The sequence below is a fragment of the Cucurbita pepo genome, chromosome 2 (genome assembly GCF_057944985.1).
Source record: "Cucurbita pepo subsp. pepo isolate OVF chromosome 2, ASM5794498v1, whole genome shotgun sequence".
NCBI classification, from domain to species: domain Eukaryota; kingdom Viridiplantae; phylum Streptophyta; class Magnoliopsida; order Cucurbitales; family Cucurbitaceae; genus Cucurbita; species Cucurbita pepo.
In genome coordinates, this window is record NC_141799.1 from 964,557 (window position 1) to 982,762 (window position 18,206).

General features: G+C 35.8%; 3 protein-coding genes and 1 pseudogene across 6 annotated transcripts; all 4 read right to left on the reverse strand.

Annotated features, from left to right (window-relative positions):
- Nucleotides 1-58: 58 nt before the first annotated feature.
- On the reverse strand, nucleotides 59-4,286 carry THO5 (THO complex, subunit 5). The gene is made up of 8 exons (XM_023668719.2): nucleotides 3,878-4,286; nucleotides 3,396-3,686; nucleotides 2,539-2,875; nucleotides 2,125-2,462; nucleotides 1,744-2,000; nucleotides 918-1,521; nucleotides 702-836; nucleotides 59-614 (listed from the first exon to the last, which is right to left on the reverse strand). Exons 1-8 carry the CDS (start codon nucleotides 4,103-4,105, stop codon nucleotides 348-350), a joined length of 2,457 nt encoding a protein of 818 aa, XP_023524487.1. The 5' UTR covers nucleotides 4,106-4,286; the 3' UTR covers nucleotides 59-347.
- Nucleotides 4,287-4,897: 611 nt separating this feature from the next.
- Nucleotides 4,898-6,547, reverse strand: LOC111787587 (triacylglycerol lipase OBL1-like; annotated as a pseudogene). The gene is made up of 4 exons (XR_015418260.1): nucleotides 6,544-6,547; nucleotides 6,187-6,386; nucleotides 6,056-6,089; nucleotides 4,898-5,790 (listed from the first exon to the last, which is right to left on the reverse strand). The product of XR_015418260.1 is annotated as a triacylglycerol lipase OBL1-like (transcript).
- Nucleotides 6,548-7,410: 863 nt separating this feature from the next.
- On the reverse strand, nucleotides 7,411-10,523 carry LOC111787588 (triacylglycerol lipase OBL1-like). Its single transcript, XM_023667603.2, has 5 exons — nucleotides 10,188-10,523; nucleotides 9,911-10,110; nucleotides 9,400-9,433; nucleotides 8,256-8,866; nucleotides 7,411-7,964 (listed from the first exon to the last, which is right to left on the reverse strand). Exons 1-5 carry the CDS (start codon nucleotides 10,501-10,503, stop codon nucleotides 7,674-7,676), a joined length of 1,452 nt encoding a protein of 483 aa, XP_023523371.1. The 5' UTR covers nucleotides 10,504-10,523; the 3' UTR covers nucleotides 7,411-7,673.
- Nucleotides 10,524-11,090: 567 nt separating this feature from the next.
- LOC111787845 (triacylglycerol lipase OBL1) lies at nucleotides 11,091-17,670 on the reverse strand. 3 transcript variants are annotated; one of them, XM_023667912.2, is made up of 10 exons: nucleotides 17,537-17,670; nucleotides 16,996-17,203; nucleotides 16,831-16,912; nucleotides 16,420-16,554; nucleotides 16,180-16,326; nucleotides 15,339-15,492; nucleotides 12,972-13,171; nucleotides 12,824-12,857; nucleotides 12,133-12,743; nucleotides 11,091-12,057 (listed from the first exon to the last, which is right to left on the reverse strand). In XM_023667912.2, the coding sequence occupies exons 5-10, from the start codon at nucleotides 16,309-16,311 to the stop codon at nucleotides 11,767-11,769; spliced, it is 1,422 nt and encodes a 473-aa protein (XP_023523680.2). In that variant the 5' UTR covers nucleotides 16,312-16,326; nucleotides 16,420-16,554; nucleotides 16,831-16,912; nucleotides 16,996-17,203; nucleotides 17,537-17,670; the 3' UTR covers nucleotides 11,091-11,766. The 3 variants fall into 3 exon arrangements, with proteins under 3 accessions (XP_023523680.2, XP_023523679.2, XP_023523678.2); XM_023667911.2 differs by lacking the exon at nucleotides 16,420-16,554; XM_023667910.2 differs by lacking the exons at nucleotides 15,339-15,492; nucleotides 16,180-16,326; nucleotides 16,420-16,554; ... (1 more) ...; nucleotides 16,996-17,203; nucleotides 17,537-17,670 and adding an exon at nucleotides 13,266-13,651 and having other exon boundaries at nucleotides 11,093-12,057.
- Between the last annotated feature and the right edge of the window lie 536 nt (nucleotides 17,671-18,206).

Here is an 18,206-nt window from a genome sequence, read left to right on the forward strand (position 1 = left end):
CTTGTGAATAACAGCCTCCAGAGCTGCATTTAAAATTTAGGGAATGGCAAGCCTGAAATTACATTTCCAAAGAGCCTATTTAATAGACCATCTCATATAAACAACTGCATTAGATGAAACAGATCAGTTTGGCTGATGATACTCAACCTGCAGGATTGGGCACACTTGTGACCACCCATGGCCATTACATGAATCAATATTTCAAATTTTCAATACTGAAGAAACTGGCCAAGAAACAATAATTTCGTTCTTCATCTTTTTCAGGCAGTCAGGTTCCCACAAAACTGTTCCCCCACCAGCAGAGTAACATAAGGCACATAATAATAATTTTAAGATCCTAAAAATTCTTAACAAGGATAGCCGGGAGCGCATTCAATGTCTTTCCAGGATATCATCTTCCTACGATCCCTTCCCCTAAATGACCTAGCATGTATACTACCACTAACAGGTTTGCATAATCCAACATCAATCACAAAACTACTCTTTTTCCTTTCAGAGGATCGGGATGCCTCACTGATGCAGTAGTTGAACAACATTTCAAGACAACAAATTTGATGAGACAATATATAGTTCTCCTGATCCAAAGGCAGCATCTTAAGTATATGGAGATTCACCTACAAAACAAGAAACAATGATCTACAATGTGAAAAATTACCAGGTCAACAACCAGTACCCATATTAAAACAAATTTTCCTCCTTACCTCAGCTTCCATGGCCCGAAGTTCATTATACCAATCAGAGTCATCACTCTCATCACGGTTTTCTTCAGAATTGATCGTGTAAAGATTCAAAGTAAAGAAAGGAGGCCTAAGAGGATACTCCATGCTGATTTTAATCTGCCATAATGTTATTGATCTAAATATTCAGAAACTCAATAAAAATAGTTTCTGTAAGAAAATTATTAAACAAAATGTTACCTTGGCTTGCAACTTAAGATTTTTGGCTGGTGAATCAGTGTTCCTGGTCATGACAAGGCAATATTCCTTGGACCCATAATCCATCCATGTCTTTCTTGTTATGTCGTTGGAAGGAATAGAAGCTACGTCATCTGCTGCAAGCTCAGTCTGCATTGGCTCATCCTGGTCGCTATCAACATCTAGCATCAACTCATAATCTTCATCATGTTTACTGAAACTTAGCATCCTAGAGTAATTGGTTTGAGGTGTAATGCTTTTGGAAATTAGAGTTAGCTGTTTAGAATGCTCAAGATTGGGTGTTCTTAAGGGAGTAGGTTGAGCATTATCTAAGATAGATGTAGATGAAACTAGAGCAGGAAGTTCCCCATCTTCCCTAGCACCGTCAATATCTTCTCTTGAAATGCCAGATTTTCCAAGCATATCAACATCTAAAGGATCCCGAACTTTCTCTTTCTCCATTATAGTCAAAGATGATTCCTGACTTTTAGCATAGCCTACGAGTGACCAACCTTGCAAAGAGCATGAAGGTTTATGTGAAGCCCATGGGACATTATCACATGTCAGAACTGGCCATTTGAGTTTTTCAAGCGAATCAAGCTGTTCCCTGTGAGTCAATAGAAAAATTCGAATTTCTCAATACAACAAAGTAAAAGTAAACATGGCATGCATAGCTTTCTTGAGAAAACATAATATTAGTCACAAATATAGAGCATGAAATTCCACAAACAAAAGATGATTGATTTGATCACTAAGCTACAAATCCATCTCCTATCGTTCTTCAAAATCATTTATTATCAACAACTTTGAATAGAAATCAATGACTCACACAAGAGCCAGCTGAGCCTTTTTACGAGAGCGCAATCTTTGCACAACTGTCTGTATGCGGTTTTGCTGACGATACATTGAGAGGCCTGATACAATATCACTTCTAACAGTTTCACCACTGGCAGATTCTTGTGCACTCACCAATGGCGGAAATTCTGGCAAAAAATCAATTCCAGCCAAATGTTGGGCCCACTTATAAGGTCGAGAGGTTCTCTTATCACTAAATGAAAGAGTTTCACGAACAACAAGTTTGGCTGACTGCATTATTTGAAAAAAGATAATACTTCATAGGAGTTCCCTTCTTTTTGGTTGAAAATCTAAGTTATGTTGGGGCAGGGTAGCAGAACAATCAAAACATAAACGGAAATTTCTGGATTTATACCTGATGAGGCAGCTCAAGGCCAGTGTCATCCGGGAACAAGTTGCATAAGATGTTATTCTCAGGTCCTTCATGAGATCCTTCAATCCCAACACAAATAATGTTCAACTTTGACAAGCATTCAAACTTCAGAGAAAGCAATTTCATTGACTTGGGTTCGCAAGTTTCATTGTCATAAATGTGAAGGATTATCTTTAGTGGATGAACTTGATATATCCCTGCATGCTCAATGTTCACCTTTGCTGGAATCTTCTTTGGCCGTTTTCTCCTCCTTTGGCCATCGTCATCTTCATCAGGGGCATCATCCTCCAACTTGAAGCTCTCAACATTGGTTGATGCACCTAAAATGTACAAATATTATCATATATGATAGAACTGTTTAACTAATGGTTGTCGAGAAAATAAACACCCAGGTACCAGCATCCTTATTCGCTTGATGGCGTGCAAAAGCTTGGGCATCTTTGACACTTCCTACTATCTCCAATTCAATATTTTCACCAAATGCTTCCTTTTGTGCCAAGAACTGTGAGTAGATTACATAAAGAGGAGGTGGAAGTAACTCTGCTAGCTGGTGTTGCTTTAATTTCTTTGTCTGCAACATCCCCAACTGATTCTGTACGGGCAAGGATGCCTTTTTCAAGGACTTGAGGTGTGAGGGAAGACTTGATAAGAATTTCTTTCTATTAGCAATGACTTCTTGAAGGCTTTTCTTATGTTGTTCAAGTTCATCTCGCCGTTTGCAAAGTTCTTTGCGCTGATAAAATGGTGGATATTAGCACACTGAAAAAAGATACACTTTCACAATAAAAATAAAAAAATAAATAATAAGAAGTTAAAATCAACCGTGTACGCCAAAGGTGGAGAATTGAAACTTTCAAATAAAAACCAAAAACATAAAAAGATGATGATAAACCATCATACACTCACTCATTCTCAAGAGGGGAAGTTCTAAGTTCAGGTATGAGGTAACTTTGAAGCCATTATTGAAATTATAATGTTAAGGGATTCTTTTAGAATTAGCCTAAGGGCACGCAAGCTAGCTTGAATACCCGCCATTGTTAAAAATAGTGCTCAAGTCGATGGAGTGCCCAACATATTTCTTAAAACCACAGAATTGACAAGAAGGAAGACAATGCATCCTCAATTTTTTGTAAATAACATGGAGCTATTGTTTTCATCATCCTAACAGACTTATCGGTGTCCCTAATTACCAGAAAGATTCTACATCCATGCTAATTAATTCAAAGAGACAATTACAATCAACAAAAGGCTACCTGGAAAAGCTCATAGTCAAGCCTCTGCAGCATCAGATTGTGCGCGCTGTCTTTTGACCTTATGGAGTTCTTAATATCCTCCTGTGCATCCCGGAAAAACTCATCCTCAGACACGAGTTCGATATCAGGATACTTTGATTTGAAGTCTTTACAGGCCTTTATTGCTTTAACATAGTGACTCTTTTCATACATCAAGTTGTTAAGTTGCAGCGTGGTGAAGTCTACTGGAGCTTTTGCTCGCTCTGTTTCAGCTTTCACCCGGTCCTCTTCCAGCAAAATAGAGCGGTTCGCCTGTGAGCAAAAATTATACCACCAGAGTCGTCACCAGCTGCAATTTGAAATGAAATCTACTACAACATGATTGAAATTCGTGGTGAAGCATAGCAAATTAGCAATGCAAAATAAAAGAAAAAACATTTCGAACCAATGAATCTAGGAACTAATCTAAAACCCTAAAATAGAGGGCGTGTAGAAATAAGAACCTGGCGAAGGGTTACGAAGTGAAGGAACATCTGCGTTACGAGTTCTCTGAGCTGAGTTTTTGGCTCGCCATGCTTCTTGATGGAGAGCATCTTGGTTACGATCTCCTCCACAGAACTCTTGCTCTCTCGCAGCATTTCGTAAGGCGATATTTTACCCGTTTCGCTCTCCTGCGGCGGGGGCTCAGTCTCGTCTTCTATGAGCATTCCCTCCTCTATCTCCTCGTCCATCTCCGCAGATTATCGCCCCCCTGATCCAGTCGCCCGCTATGCTCCGGTCCGCGCTGAAGCAGCACAGTGAGAAAACGGCGAGGTTATCGACCTATTAGCGAATTGGCGCGACGATCGGCCGCACGACGGGCGGATTATTTATCGTCTCTCTCTTTTGGGCTACAAAACATTGAATTTTTTTGGTGTTTTTTTCTACCGCTATAAATATAAGATTGAAAATTGATAGATTTATCAGACCATTTTAAATTTTTGTTGAAGTTAATTTATTATTGTTTTTATTATTACTATTATTATTATTAAGATGGTAAAAAAAAGAATTGAGAAAAAAAGCCTATTTTTATTGCCATTTTCCATTTTCATTAATCCCCTCGAGAAATTCCATCCAAATTTTGTTAACTGAAGTATAAGCTTATTTTTATAGTATAAGCTTCAATAACTTCAGATTTTTTTTCATGAATTTTGTTGCATAATAGTTGTTAACTGTATTTTGGCTTTTGAAATAAAAAATTATATGAATTAAGTAAAGTTATTGGTTCAAATTTATCATAATTAAATTACTTTAAAAAAAAAAATAGAAACTTCAAATTCACAACTTCAAAAAACTCAACCCACAAGCTTATCAAACTCAAGCTTTATAATTCAACGCTATTCAACACCCCAAACACTAACCTATAAAACTCGGTATTCTAAACATGGATTTTCTAAACTTTGACTTTAAAACTCACACAACTAAACCCCCGAAGACTAACTTATTAACTCCTATTTCATAACCCAACTCAGCTCCGTGTCCATATATTCTAGTCATCTTCGATATCATCGCCAACAATCAGGTCCTCAACCTTATAAGGCACATTTAATTTCCCCAAACGGGTGGAGTTAACATAATTCACTGGAAAATGAGCTGTGAATCCTGGAATAAATAGCCCAACCACCCTTGCTGCTGTCATTAGAAAACTCTCCCAGTAATCAAAACCCTTCACTAATGGGATTATGAAACTCATTATGAGCTCGCACCATGCACTAAAATACTTGGGTATCACCCATAGCACCGAGAAATAGTTCTTGTTTGGCTGCTCCCTCACAATCTGCACCATTGAAGTAGACACACCGACCAAAGTGTTTGTATCGGAAAATAATGCAATCAAAAGGAACTCTAGGCACCAAATCACTCGAGTAAACATATCTATAATATTTGAACCCATATTGTTGGACACTGTTTACCATAAACTTAGCGAATCGTCGGTCACCAACTCTAGGCTGGCCGTACGTGTAAACGGCTTGCAACTTCTCCAAAACTGTTGTCTCCTCATGCATGCTCAACAAAGTGACAAATAAGGTGGCCAACGCGCCGCCCAAACTATGGCCCGTGATGATGAATCTTGCCTTGTCGTTGGCTTTGGCAATGTCTCTAAGTTTTTGGCGGAGGGTGTAATATGCGAACTCATGTTGGGGTCTAGTAAGCTCTTTGGGCCAGCCGGTGACCTTTTGAAGGCCGAGGGCTTTCATGAAGCCACTATGGATGCGACCTACGCCCGTGATGTCGTACCAGGAGATGTCCGCGTCGACCTGCCAATCGTATGAGTCCAGTGGGGAGGTGCCCCTAAATGCTACCACTATTACGTTTGAGTTGTCTGTGGCTGTGTTCTCAAACATGAAGGCTTGTGTCGTGGCTTTACCTTGAAAGTCTGAAAATTTTAAGATTAAAACAAAAAAAAACCAAACAAGTCGAAAAATTTAAGGTAAATCTTATGCGAATCACACGACTCCACCACTATAGTTACAATAATAATAAATCCATAGTGGTTTTAAATTTTTTTAATCACTTGAATTATAATTAATTCTCCACGTGTAGTTAATTAATATTGCTCCAGACTAAGACCCATTCAATTAATTATAAAACAATATTAATAATCTAATTATGATCACTTAATCATAAGTTCAAAGTCTTACCATTCCAGAAATCAAAGAAACCGAGAAATTTCATCTGCAAGAGGGAGAGAAGTAATTAAATTTTAGATTTTTTTTTTCTATTTTAATTAAAGTTCAAAATTTATATATTTTATTTGTTAACTAATATTTACCTTCCAACGATCATTTACGACAAATTCGATAAAGGATTCGGATTCATAGGCGACCTTGGCAGCCATCATAGTTAAGTCGCCATAGTATCTAAACCGGTTGGCTGGTAGTATGGACGAGTCCAAATCTCTTCTCCAATCAGAAAATCCCGCTAGAGATCTGTAGTCCGGTGAATGTTCGTTAGGTTTCGCCAATTTCCTTCCTACACAAAGACAGACAGTAATATAGTATCAAAGTCATGCCCTAAACTTAGTCATATCAATAGAATCCTCAAATGTAAGGACTCTAAAAGAAAAAGGAGTCGAACCTTAATTAAGGGGAGACGTACTTTGTTCGAGATGAGGTGTTAGATGAAAGACCCATATTGACTAATTTAAAGAATGATCGTGTGTTCGTAATCAATAAATACTCTCTTCATTTGTTTGAGGCCTCTTGGGAAGCCCAAATCAGAGCCATGAGAGCTTATGCTCAAAATTTGGGTTTATGGGCTTTAGTATCATATAACTTCTACTAAATTCATGCTCTCCGGAAACCATTTTCGTTTGATTTCAAAAGAGAATGGAAGAAAATATGATTGTTTTAGAAATGATAGGTTAAGTTTGTAACCCAAAGTTTGATTTATATAACATGAAAGTAGTTAAATTACAATTCTAGCCTTTGCTTAAAAAATGTTATTTTTAAAAAATGGTTTTAAAGTATTATTCAACATACCAATCCTTCCAATTCAAACCTTCTCCCCCAAGTATGCCATAATTTATTGTTTTAAGGGAAAAAACGGCAAATTTTATTAATTTTTATCTTAAAATTTTAATAAATTGTAACGCATTTTATTTTTATTTTTATTTATAATTGATTGCAATATTTATCGCTCAATTATATATATATATTCCATAATTTTTAATTAGAAACTATAATTCAACTCAATAAAAAACAAAAATTGGACCTTATTGAACAAGGAATTAAACGCCTGAACTTACCCTCTTAGGATATTAATGAATGAATGAATATTCTAAGAGGGTATTTATTCATTCATCAATATATATATATATATAGGGTAGGGTAGGATAGGGTTCAGGCGTCTAATTCCTTGTTCAGCAAGGTCTAATTTCAATTTTTTATTAAGTTGAATTATAATTTCTAATTAAAAATTCTAGAATATTTTAGGTTATTATAGGAATGAGTTTAATTTTTGTTTCATAAACAATTAATTTGATGTATTTTCCATAAAATTTCACAACCTCGAAATAAGGTTGTAATTCAAGCTATAAATATAAATATAGCTATCATACACACTTAAATATGTAAGTAAACAAGTTTAGTGGGGATGGATATCCTTAAATTGTCAATCATACTCTATAATTTAATTTTACTATCCTTTCAATTATAGTGTCACGAAATTTATTAATTTATATTTATATATTTTTTTTCTTCCTTTTAGGTACTTCCCAAACTTTCTAATATTAACTTACAATCATGTTGTTCATATGATCTAGTAGTCGCCTTCGATATCATCTTCAAGAATTGGGTCTTCAACCTCGTCGAGTTCCTTTAATTTTCCCAAACGAATCGAGTTAACATAGTTCAATGGAAAATGAGCTGCAAGTCCGGGAATAATTAGTCCAACTATCCTTGCTGCACTCATTAGCAAACTCTCGTAGTAGTCAAAACCCCACACTAATGGGGTTATGAAACTCCTTACGAGCTCCCACCATGCACTTAAATACTTGGGTATCACCCATAGCAACGAGAAGTAGTTCTTGTTTGGCTGCTCTTTCACAATCTGCACCCAAAACAAAAAAAACAAAAAAATTAAGAAGGGGATCTCACGACCCAAGTCCACTGCTAATAGACATATTATCTATTTTGACTCATTACATATCGCCGTCAGTCTCACAATTTTAAAATACGTTGACACCCTGAAATGTTTAGTTTTCCACTCCAACTCAGGTAAGATCTCATTTTAAGTAATTGATTTTTGTAAGAGTTATATAGAAAAATTAATTTTATTTAAAAAAATTATAAGTTATTGGGGGAAAAGAGAGAAGGATAGAGAAAGTAGGTTTGTTCTTACCCTCCCTTTGTAGAGGCTGTTGAAATAGATAGATCTAGCGAAGTGTTTGTATTTGAAAATGACGCCATCAGAAGGAATTCTAGGCACCAAGTCACTCGAGTAAACATATCTGTAATACTTGAAGCCATATTTTTGGACACTGTTTACCATAAACTCAGCAAACCGTCGGTCGCCAACTCTGGGCTGGCCGTACGTGTAAACGCCTTGCAACTTCTCCAAAACTGCGGTCTCGTCATGCATGCTCAACAAAGTGACAAATAAGGTGGCCAACGCGCCGCCCAAACTGTGGCCCGTGATGATGAATCTTGCCTTGGCGTTGGCTTTGGCAATGTCTCTGAGTTTTTGGCGGAGGGTGTAATATGCAAAGTCATGTTGGGGTTTGGTAAGCTCCTTGGGCCAGCCAGTGGCCTTTTGAAGGCCGAGGGCTTTCATGAAGCCGCTGTGGATGCGGCCTACGCCTTCGATGTCGTACCAAGAGAAGTCGGCGTCGACCTGCCAGTCGTATGTGTCGAGTGGAGAGGTGCCTCTGAATGCTATCACTATTATGTTTGGGTCGTCTGTGGCTGTATTCTGAAACATGAAAGCTTGAGTCGTAGCTTTACCCTGAAAGTCTGGAAATTTTGACACAAAAGTTAGTTACACAAAGTTTCCATTTTTAAACATTCTTAATCAGACAATTTTCAAATTTCAATTTTTTTTTTAAAAAATAAGGAAATTAAAGGGAAAATTTAAGGTAAAATCTACGTTGAAGACAAATGTTGTCATTAAAAATTGACTTGTTCAAAAGAGTTGCCAATTATAATTTCCAACATGTTAGTCTTTCTTGTTGGGCAGATTTGCCAAATAAAGTTAAAAATTAGGCTTCGTTGATGTTAATAATAATAAATAATAATAATAATTATTATTATAATAATAATAAAATTAGGCTTCGAATCACACGACTCCATCCACTATTCATATTCCACACAGGCATTTGTCAATAATAAATAATAATAATAATAATCATAATTAATCCTCCACTAAACCAACGTGCAATTATTTAATATTGCTCCATTTGAATTATTCAGGTTAAGACCCACTTAATTAATTATAAAAACAATGCTAATCTAATTATGACCACTTAATCACACGTTCAAAGTCTTACCATTCCAAAAATTGAAGAAACCAAGCAACTTCATCTGCAAGAGGGAGAAGAATAATTAAATTTTTGTTTTATTATTTTTTCTTTAATCAAAGTTTCAAATTTTATATTTTGTTCTTTGGAATGGTACAATATTGTTCACTTTAAGCATAAACTTTCATGTCTTTGGTTTGCGTTGCGTTTTCCGAAACGAGCTCATATCAATAGAGATATATTTCTTACCTATAAACCCACCATCATTCCCTAAATTATCTAATGTGGGACTCCATCTCAATAATCCTTAACAATCCTATTTTTGAACAAAATACACTATAGAGCGTTACTGAGGCCTATGGAGCCCTCAAACAATCTCCTCTTAACCGAGGCTCGACTCCTTTCTTTGGAGTCTTCGAACAAAGTACACCATTTGTTCGACACATGAGTAACTTTTGACTACAGTTTTGAGGTTAACAATTTCTTTGTTCAATCGAGAATTCTATTGACATGATTAAATTAAGGAAGAACGAATGTTTACCTTCCAACGATCATTTACGACAGATTGGACAAAGGGTTTGGATTCGTAGGCGATTTTGGCAGCCATTATAGTGAGACCACCATAGTATCTAAACGTGTCGTGGAGGGGTATGGAGGAGTCCAAATCTGTTCTCCAATCAGCAAATCCCAGCACCGACGTGTATTCCGATGAATCTTCATTAGGTTTCACCAATCCCTTTCCTACACAAACCTCAAACCCTAAATAAGAACTCGAAGAAACGGGTAAACATGATGGTTAGCCACGCATACTCAAATACCTTTGAGAATTTTAGATAAGAGGCCAAGAATGCCGCCGTTAAAGGAGATGAAGTTGAAGAGGTTAACGAGGAAGGAGTCTAGTTTGGCGAGAGGAGTGGCGGCGGCGGCGAGGATAATCTGCAGCAGGACGGAGATGAAGATGGACCATCGATCTGTGAAGTTGTTGAATGAATCTTCATAGCCTTTTGGACAATCGATGAATTTTGTTTTTCGAAGACCAAAGGGAAGTAGGAATAGAAACAGATCGAGAAGTTTAGCATTGTCGGGCTTCAGTATCATATAATTTTTGCTAAATTCACACTCTTTCCAAACCATTTTTCTCTTCTTTCAAATCAGAAATGGAAAGATGATATGGTTTTTTAAGGAAGGATAAGTTTAATTTATATAACATAAAAATTTGTAAATTACAATTTTCGCCTTTAGTGGAATTTTTTAATAATTTTTTAAATGGTTTTAAAGTATCGTTGACTTCATTCGGCTGCTGGTTAGAGCTATTAGAATCTTCCCATGGAGATAATTTTTGGAGTATTGATTTGACCATTTCCTCTCTCTCTCTCTCATATTATTGCTTTGAGGTCCAATTCATGAGTGGTTGAGTTGACGAGTTGAGTTAAAAAATATGGCAGCGAGCTAAACTCTCATGATATAGTAAAGGGAGGATATTATGAGGAACCGTGCGGATGAAGAGAGACCATTACATTTGGTTCGGAGGGGATATATTAGACTAACCGTAGACTTGGTAAATTCATGGGGTGAACGTGTAAATTTGCTTTCTTAAACTAAATATATTAATTATTATTTTTTGAATTTTATTTTAATACGTAGTCAATGTAATGTTTTTCCAGCTTAAATCCAACCTAACACAGGGAATACTTACAATATTTGAAAAATTGAATGACCGAAAATTAAAATTCCAACATAAATGGGTGGTTGAGAATAATTAAAAGGGTAAAATTGAGAGTCAGATTGGAAGCTCATTCTTTTGGTTTTTTGAGGTTGTCTCCCACGTGCCGTGATCTGGACGCCCACGTGATCTTTGCAGGCTATTTTGAAGAAGCCACCGTGAATATCTTGTTGTTGAAGATGTATATGAATTGGGTAATAAATATCTATTGGGTCCATCATTTCCTATGAATATCCTTATCAATTTCATTGCTTGCCTACTTTGAAGCCCGAAAAGGCCACTTGAATTTTGCTACCGACCGTTGCTTCTCCATCATTGCTGCTACCAACCCTGCTTCTGCTACTCTATTCACCACAGATGTTTAGTAGGGTCGAGAGAATAGTCTCACATTGATTAATTAAAAAAAATTATAAATTCATAAATTATAAATACTAGTTACGAAGTTTTTTGGAAAAGCTAAAAGTAAAGTCACGAAAGTTTATTCTCAAAGTAGATAATATCGTGATATCATGGACATCGTAATTCGTAACCCAATATAAAACTTAAAAAATATAACATTTTATTCCATATTTTTTACATGGAAGACACTTAGTTCAAATACCAAATTTATAATTTTATTTTATTTTAGTTACTTTCCAAACTTTCTTAACTTATAATCATGTTCTCCATATGTTCTAGTCGTCGCTTTCGACATCATCTTCATGAATTGGGTCATCAACCTCATTGGGTGCCTTTAATTTTCCCAAACGAGTTGAGTTAACATAATTCACTGGAAAATGAGCGGCGAATCCTGGAACAAACAGTCCAACCATCCTTGCTGCAATCATTATCAAACTCTCGTAGTAATCAAAACCCCACACTAATGGGGTTATGAAACTCCTTATGACCTCCCACAATGCAGTTAAATACTTGGGTATCACCCATTGCAACGAGAAGTAGTTCTTGTTTGGCTGATCCTTCACCATCTGCACCCAAAAAAAAATAACACATGAATATCATTCTGAAAAAAGAGGGCAAAGAAAAAGTTGGTTTGTTCTTACTCTCCCTTGGTACAAACTGTTGAAATAGATAGATCTACCGAAGTGTTTGTATTTGAAACCGATGCCACCATAAGGAATTCTAGGCACCAAATCACTCGAGTAAACGTATCTGTAATATTTGAAGCCATAATTTTGGACAGTGTTTACCATAAACTCAGCAAACTGTCGGTCGCCAACTCTGGGCTGGCCGTAGGTGTAAACACCTTGCAACTTCTTCAATATTGTTTTCTCCTCATGATAGCTCAACATAGTGACAAATAAGGTGGCCAATGCGCCGCCCAAACTATGGCCTGTGATGATAAATCTTGCCTTGTCGTTGGATTTGACAATATCTCTTAGTTTTTGGCGGAGGGTGTAATATGCAAAGTCGTTTTGGGGTTTGGAAAGCTCCTTGGGCCATCCTGTGGCCTTCTGAAGGCCGAGGGCTTTCATGAAGCCGCTGTGGATGTGGCCTACGCCTTCAATATTGTACCAAGATAAGTCAGTGTCGACCTGCCAGTCGTATGTGTCGAATGGGGAGGTGCCTCTGAATGCTATCACTATTATGTTTGGATCGTTTGTGGCTGTGTTCTGAAACATGAAGGCTTGAGTTGTCGCTCTGTTCTGAAAGTCTGAAGAATTTGAAACAATTTTCAACTTTCACCTCCAAAAATTGAATTATGACCACATAATCACAAGTTCAAAGTCTTACCATTCCAGAAATCAAAGAAACCGAGAAATTTCATCTGCAAGAGGGAGAGAAGTAATTAAACTTTAGATTTTTTTTTTCTATTTTAATAGAAAGTTATCTATTTCTTGTTCATAATATAGAATGAACAACAATTGAAGTTATTGTCTACCTTCCAACGATCATTTACAACAGATTGAACAAAGGGTTCGGATTCATAGGCGATTTTGGCAGCCATCATAGTTAGGCCACAATAATATCTGAACTTATCGTGGGGTTGTATGGACAAGTCCAAGTCTCTTCTCCAATCAGTAAATCCCACCAACGATGTGTAGTACGGTGACTTTTTGTTCGGCTTCACTGGTGCTTTTCCTACGCAAAGACATTAAATATAGAAATGTAATAATAAAGATAAGAACTCAGAGAAATTAGTAAAGATGATGGTTAGCCATGCATGCAAAAATACCTTTAAAAATGTTAGATAAGAGGCCAAGAATGCCACCATTAAAGGAGATGAGGTTTAAGTACTTAACGAGAAAGGCGTCTAATTTGGCGAGACCAGGAGCAATAGCAATGAGGAAAAGCTGCAGTAGAATGTAGAAGAAGATAAAGACTCGATCTTTGAAGTTTTTGTATGAATCTTCATTACTCTCTGAACAATGTATGAACTTTGTTTTTTTGTAAGCAGTAGGATGTAGGAATAGAAGCAGATCGATCAGTTTCACGTTGTCGAGCTTTAGTATAAGAAAACTTTTACTAAACTTATGTTCCGTTGAATCCATTTCCTTTTTGTTTCAAACGAAAATGGAAAGACGATATGGTCGTTTTAGAAATGATATGTTAAGTTTGCAACCCAAAATTTGATTTATATAACACAAAAACAGTTAAATTACTATTTTAGCCTTTACTAAATTTTTTTAATAAAAAAAAAATGGTTCTAAAGATTGACTTTATTTCTCGTTACTCTTTTTTATTATTATTAGAAATGATGTATGAATGCGGTTGAAATTTATCAATTCAAACATTTACCCAAAAGTTTAAGACTTCTAATAAAGTCAAATTTATCATAAATTTTATTAATTTTTATCCTAAATTTTATTAAATTGCATCTTAAGTTTGGATAACTCTTATATTTTTATCTTATTAAAAACTGTTTGCAATTCGAACAATCACTTGAAAAAGTAAAGCATTTTCCTGTGTATTTAATAAATTTAAAAACATGTTTAAATGTAATAGATAAAACTCCAAAAAAAAAAAAAAAAAAAGTGTTTGAACTTTTTCTTTTTTGAAACTTTTTAGTTTTAGAAGAGTTACTAAATAGTCGGGATAAATATTACAATTACTATTAGTCTACTTTCTTTTTGAAAAAAAAAAAAAAAAAACTTTAATGTGTTATGACCCTTTTCTCACTCTTATTATTACTGCACGCAAGCTCTTCGCGTGAGAAACATGTAAAATGTTTTTTTTAAAAATTGAATAATAAGCAAATAACTACCTTCTCCCTCTTATTCTTTCAAGGAAAAGACAGAAAAAAGAACAAAGAAAATGGAATTCTACGATAAACCTTGTCGGTTACCAAGTATTAGATTCTTTTCCTCACCTTGAGTTTTCATCCGAGTTAATAAGTATCGAATTCAATTTCACTTAACTTACACATTTGATGAAAAATATGAAATAAAAAAGAGACCAAATAGGAGAATAGATAAGCTCAAGAACTTTTTTATTAACTTATTTGGTCTCTTACCAAATAAGAGACCAAATCTGTTAGCCTAAGCTCTACAATCTAACAGATTTAAGCTTCAGACAAAAGATAAAGAAAGAATGAAAGGAAAAGAAGTGGACCTAAGGGAAGGTTGTAGCTCAAGTTGTTAAGTTGTGCATTCCTTTCTTTGTGTTTTTCTTTAAGGGGTTAAACTTCCTTAAGAGAGACATGAGAATTATTGGCGGATGGTTGGGTGGGAGTCCCATAATAACTAATTAAGGGGATGGTCATAAGCTTATAAGTAAGGAATACATTTTCATTGGCATGAGGCCTTTTAGAAAAATCAAAAAGCAAAGTCACGAAAATTTATGCTCAAAGTGAAAAATATTTAATAATGAGGTTTGTGATTATTAAGAAAGGAAATAGAGGAAAGAAGGTTTATTGGCGTTGTTGGAACTCAAGAAGCATCAAAAGAAAGACATTTGGAGAAGGAAGAAAGCAAAGGGAAAGGTTGGAATTGGTTCCTGGGTGTGTTGAGTCGTTTTTATGTACAAATCCTATTTGTTAAGTATTCTGAAGTCACCCGACTAAGTTGTCAACCCCTTTGAATATTAAGTTCCTTCACCACCTAAAAAGGAGATGTGTGGCTGGTTGAAGTTTTGAAAAAGTAATACTATTTATTGTAAAAAGTTGTCTATCCCTTTGAATATTTAGAGGAAGACTTAACCTTTGATGTCAAGTGTAAGATATCTAAATGAAACTTGACAAGAATATGGATAAAATGATTAAAAAAAAACAATAAATAAAAGATAAAAAAGATCAAAGATAAAAACAGACCTCTGATTTGACAATGAGCCGAGAATATGCAGTCCACAATCACTGCTGGATGGGCTTTTAGCATTGAGCGCAGCAGTGTATATTTTCCCATCTCTACCACCACCCTGGATGGGCTTTTATGACATTTCTTAATAGTTTCCCATAAGCTCCACACCTAGAAAAGACAAGTCGACATACAACATATCACTCAAAATTTGACTAGTCGGAAGAAAACTTAATTGAGAGAAGTAGGATAGGAAAGTAGTCATTATTCATTGGTTATAAGTCATAAACAATTCAAAATTTTCATGAGCATTTAGAATTGAAACATAACTGCATCCTAAAACTTCTTGGATATATCAAAAAAGAAGTTGATGAACTTGATGCAGTTTCAGCAAGAACTTTTTTATAAGTACGATACTAGTTCTCACCTACTATCTACAACTAATTTCTCAAAATTTTCTTCACTGATTGTCACCGTGTCAAGTACACCAACTTTAGTAGATAAACACATAAGGAATGATAATGATTAACACAGACATTTGTTTTTAGTTTTTTAATACCTAGTGTGCATATTTGGAATGCTTATGCCTGTACGCATTTGATATATCGCACATGGCATCTAAAGACACTAAAATCCTAGAATGGAATGTAACCAAACCTTAAAAGTCAATCTGCAGTAATTGCAAGAAAGTACAATTCACCAAGTCAATTCAATTAAACAGCCAATTCAAGTACTTAACTAGCAAAGATAAATAAATTAAAAACCAAAGATATCGTAAAACTAATTCATTCACCAAAGTGTAAAGCCCATCATCACAAAATTATATTATTAAAGTTGAAGTTCAATAGAGTGCCGAACCTCACAAGTACGATCCACAGAGGAAGAGATTATAATAGCATTGGATCCTCCATAGCCAACGACAATATCAGTAAACAGGGAAATTATGCCCAGTGAAACTATGCATACAAATGTTTTGCTTCCCTTTGCCATCGATCATCAAATACTCTGTTATAAACATGTTTGAGAAAACTTTCAATTAGTGACAATAATATCTAAGTAGACACACAGGTGCGACTGCAGGATGAAAATTTTTTATACGTTAGAAAGGACCAAACTATAGCGCAGCCATCTTCAGAACCAGAAATTAGCAGGGAGTCGGATCATTCTCTTGTGAGTTCCCACGTCGGTTGGAGAGAGGAACAAAACATTTCTTATATGGGTGTGAAAATCTCTCTGTAAAAGACGTGTTTTGAAATCGAGAGACTGACTGCAAAGGCGGACAATATTTGCTAGCTGTAACTGCCCTATAATGAGCAAGCCATTTGCTAAGCAGTCTAACGCTCAAAGCGTGCAGCAACAACATGCCTGCTTATACTACAGCTAAGAATGTGCAACTGCCTACTAATATAATGAGGGGACAAATGTAGTTTTCCACAGTTAAGAAATCTCAGAAATCGATGCCACAACATTATGTTACTTTTTACTTTCAGAAAATAAATCAAACTTTACCTCCAACGATATATGTAGCCTCATTGCAGGAAGCCAAGGCCATTATTGGTTCAGCCGGGAAGCTATTAACTTCTTCTTGAGGCTGCACGGAGAAAAATTAATTGAGCACACTATTGGGGAACAGACGATGGACCTTGTTACACTTACACTCACAATAACTAGTACCTTAATCCAAGACCAGCAGAGAATGGAGCCTGAGATGGCAGCAGGATCTCGTAGTTGAGAGCTTGCAAGAAACCTCTCACCAGCACAAACAAGACCATGTGCGAAAGAAGCGACCACTGGTACCATTGTGACTTGCAATTTCCTTAGAATATGCTAGATCTCCTCTTCGCAACAAGGATAAAAGGATCTGAACTACAATTTACACGTCCTGTTGTTTGAACAGATAGGATTAGGACAACTAGGTGTCGAAACGAATCATTCGATCTCGATTTCCATTCAGACAGGTGTGCTTACTAAATAATCAACAGGTTAAAGAGCATAGACATAAGTTGAAGCATCGAGACATTACGAATTAGATTTTACGCCAAAAACACCACAACAACAGTCCAATGTGCTTCAACGCCAATCAATGGCGAACGGCACAGTGTTGTGCGTTCACAGTGGGATGCATAGAACACATTAATAAAAAATTCACATTCCATTCAAAGTGTCTCAACGAATCTCAGTAGACACAGAGAGAGAGAGAATGAAGATTACTTACTCGTTATCGAAAGAGGACTGATGAGCGGGAGCGAGTACGAGCGCGGCAACGGCAACATAGGAGAAAGAGAGGGAGATTGGGTTCACTGCGCTTTTATACCCATTCCTTCTTCTCGTTGAATTTGAAAGATTTCACTTTCTTCAAAAATACTATAGAAAATAAAACAATATTTATCAAATAAATTTTTATGCCTTTTAAGTCTCATGCCAGACGTTTGTAAATAATATTATTTTTACTTTTTTTTATTTTATCTCATTTTTACAAAAAGTAAAAATCTACCATAAAGTTATTTTTTAATAATTTAACCTAAAAGTAACCATGAGAACAGTTTCATCTCTTTTCGTGGTAACTTCTGGGCTTATAGAGTATTATTGGGCCAATATGCGTGAATAGTCCATTGGTGTTGAGCCCAACGAAGAAAGGTAATAATGGGCCAGTGGCAAGGCCCACATACTTTTTTTTTTTTTTTTTCTTTTCAATATCAGACCTCAACAAGAGGATAATTGAATTAAAACTATTTTAATGAGCTAAAAAGGCGAAGATAATTACAAGAAAGCAAAACATAGATATATGATATATGACTGATGTGCGGTGGAATTTTCATTTTATAGCTTTTTGACTCTATATTCTAAAGTGGGTCTAAAATAGCAAAAGAAAAAAAGAAATCTCG

Excerpts from the sequence above, each read along its gene's own strand:
- THO5 (XM_023668719.2), bottom strand. The coding sequence starts at position 4,105 with ATGGACGAGGAGATAGAGGAGGGAATGCTCATAGAAGACGAGACTGAG. Across the intron at positions 2,001-2,124 it reads GCCTTGAGCTGCCTCATCAG|TCAGCCAAACTTGTTGTTCG; the intron begins GTATAAATCCAG and ends CAAATAATGCAG. Across the intron at positions 837-917 it reads ATCTTAAGTTGCAAGCCAAG|ATTAAAATCAGCATGGAGTA; the intron begins GTAACATTTTGT and ends ACATTATGGCAG.
- LOC111787588 (XM_023667603.2), bottom strand. The coding sequence starts at position 10,503 with ATGGTTTGGAAAGAGTGTGAATTTAGCAAAAATTATATGATACTGAAG. Across the intron at positions 10,111-10,187 it reads CTTATCTAAAATTCTCAAAG|GAAAGGGATTGGTGAAACCT; the intron begins GTATTTGAGTAT and ends AGGTTTGTGTAG. Across the intron at positions 8,867-9,399 it reads TTTCTTCAATTTTTGGAATG|ACTTTCAGGGTAAAGCTACG; the intron begins GTAAGACTTTGA and ends CAAAATTTCCAG.
- LOC111787845 (XM_023667910.2), bottom strand. The coding sequence starts at position 13,581 with ATGGATTCAACGGAACATAAGTTTAGTAAAAGTTTTCTTATACTAAAG. Across the intron at positions 13,172-13,265 it reads CTTATCTAACATTTTTAAAG|GAAAAGCACCAGTGAAGCCG; the intron begins GTATTTTTGCAT and ends GTCTTTGCGTAG. Across the intron at positions 12,058-12,132 it reads ACAGTTTGTACCAAGGGAGA|ATGGTGAAGGATCAGCCAAA; the intron begins GTAAGAACAAAC and ends TTTTGGGTGCAG.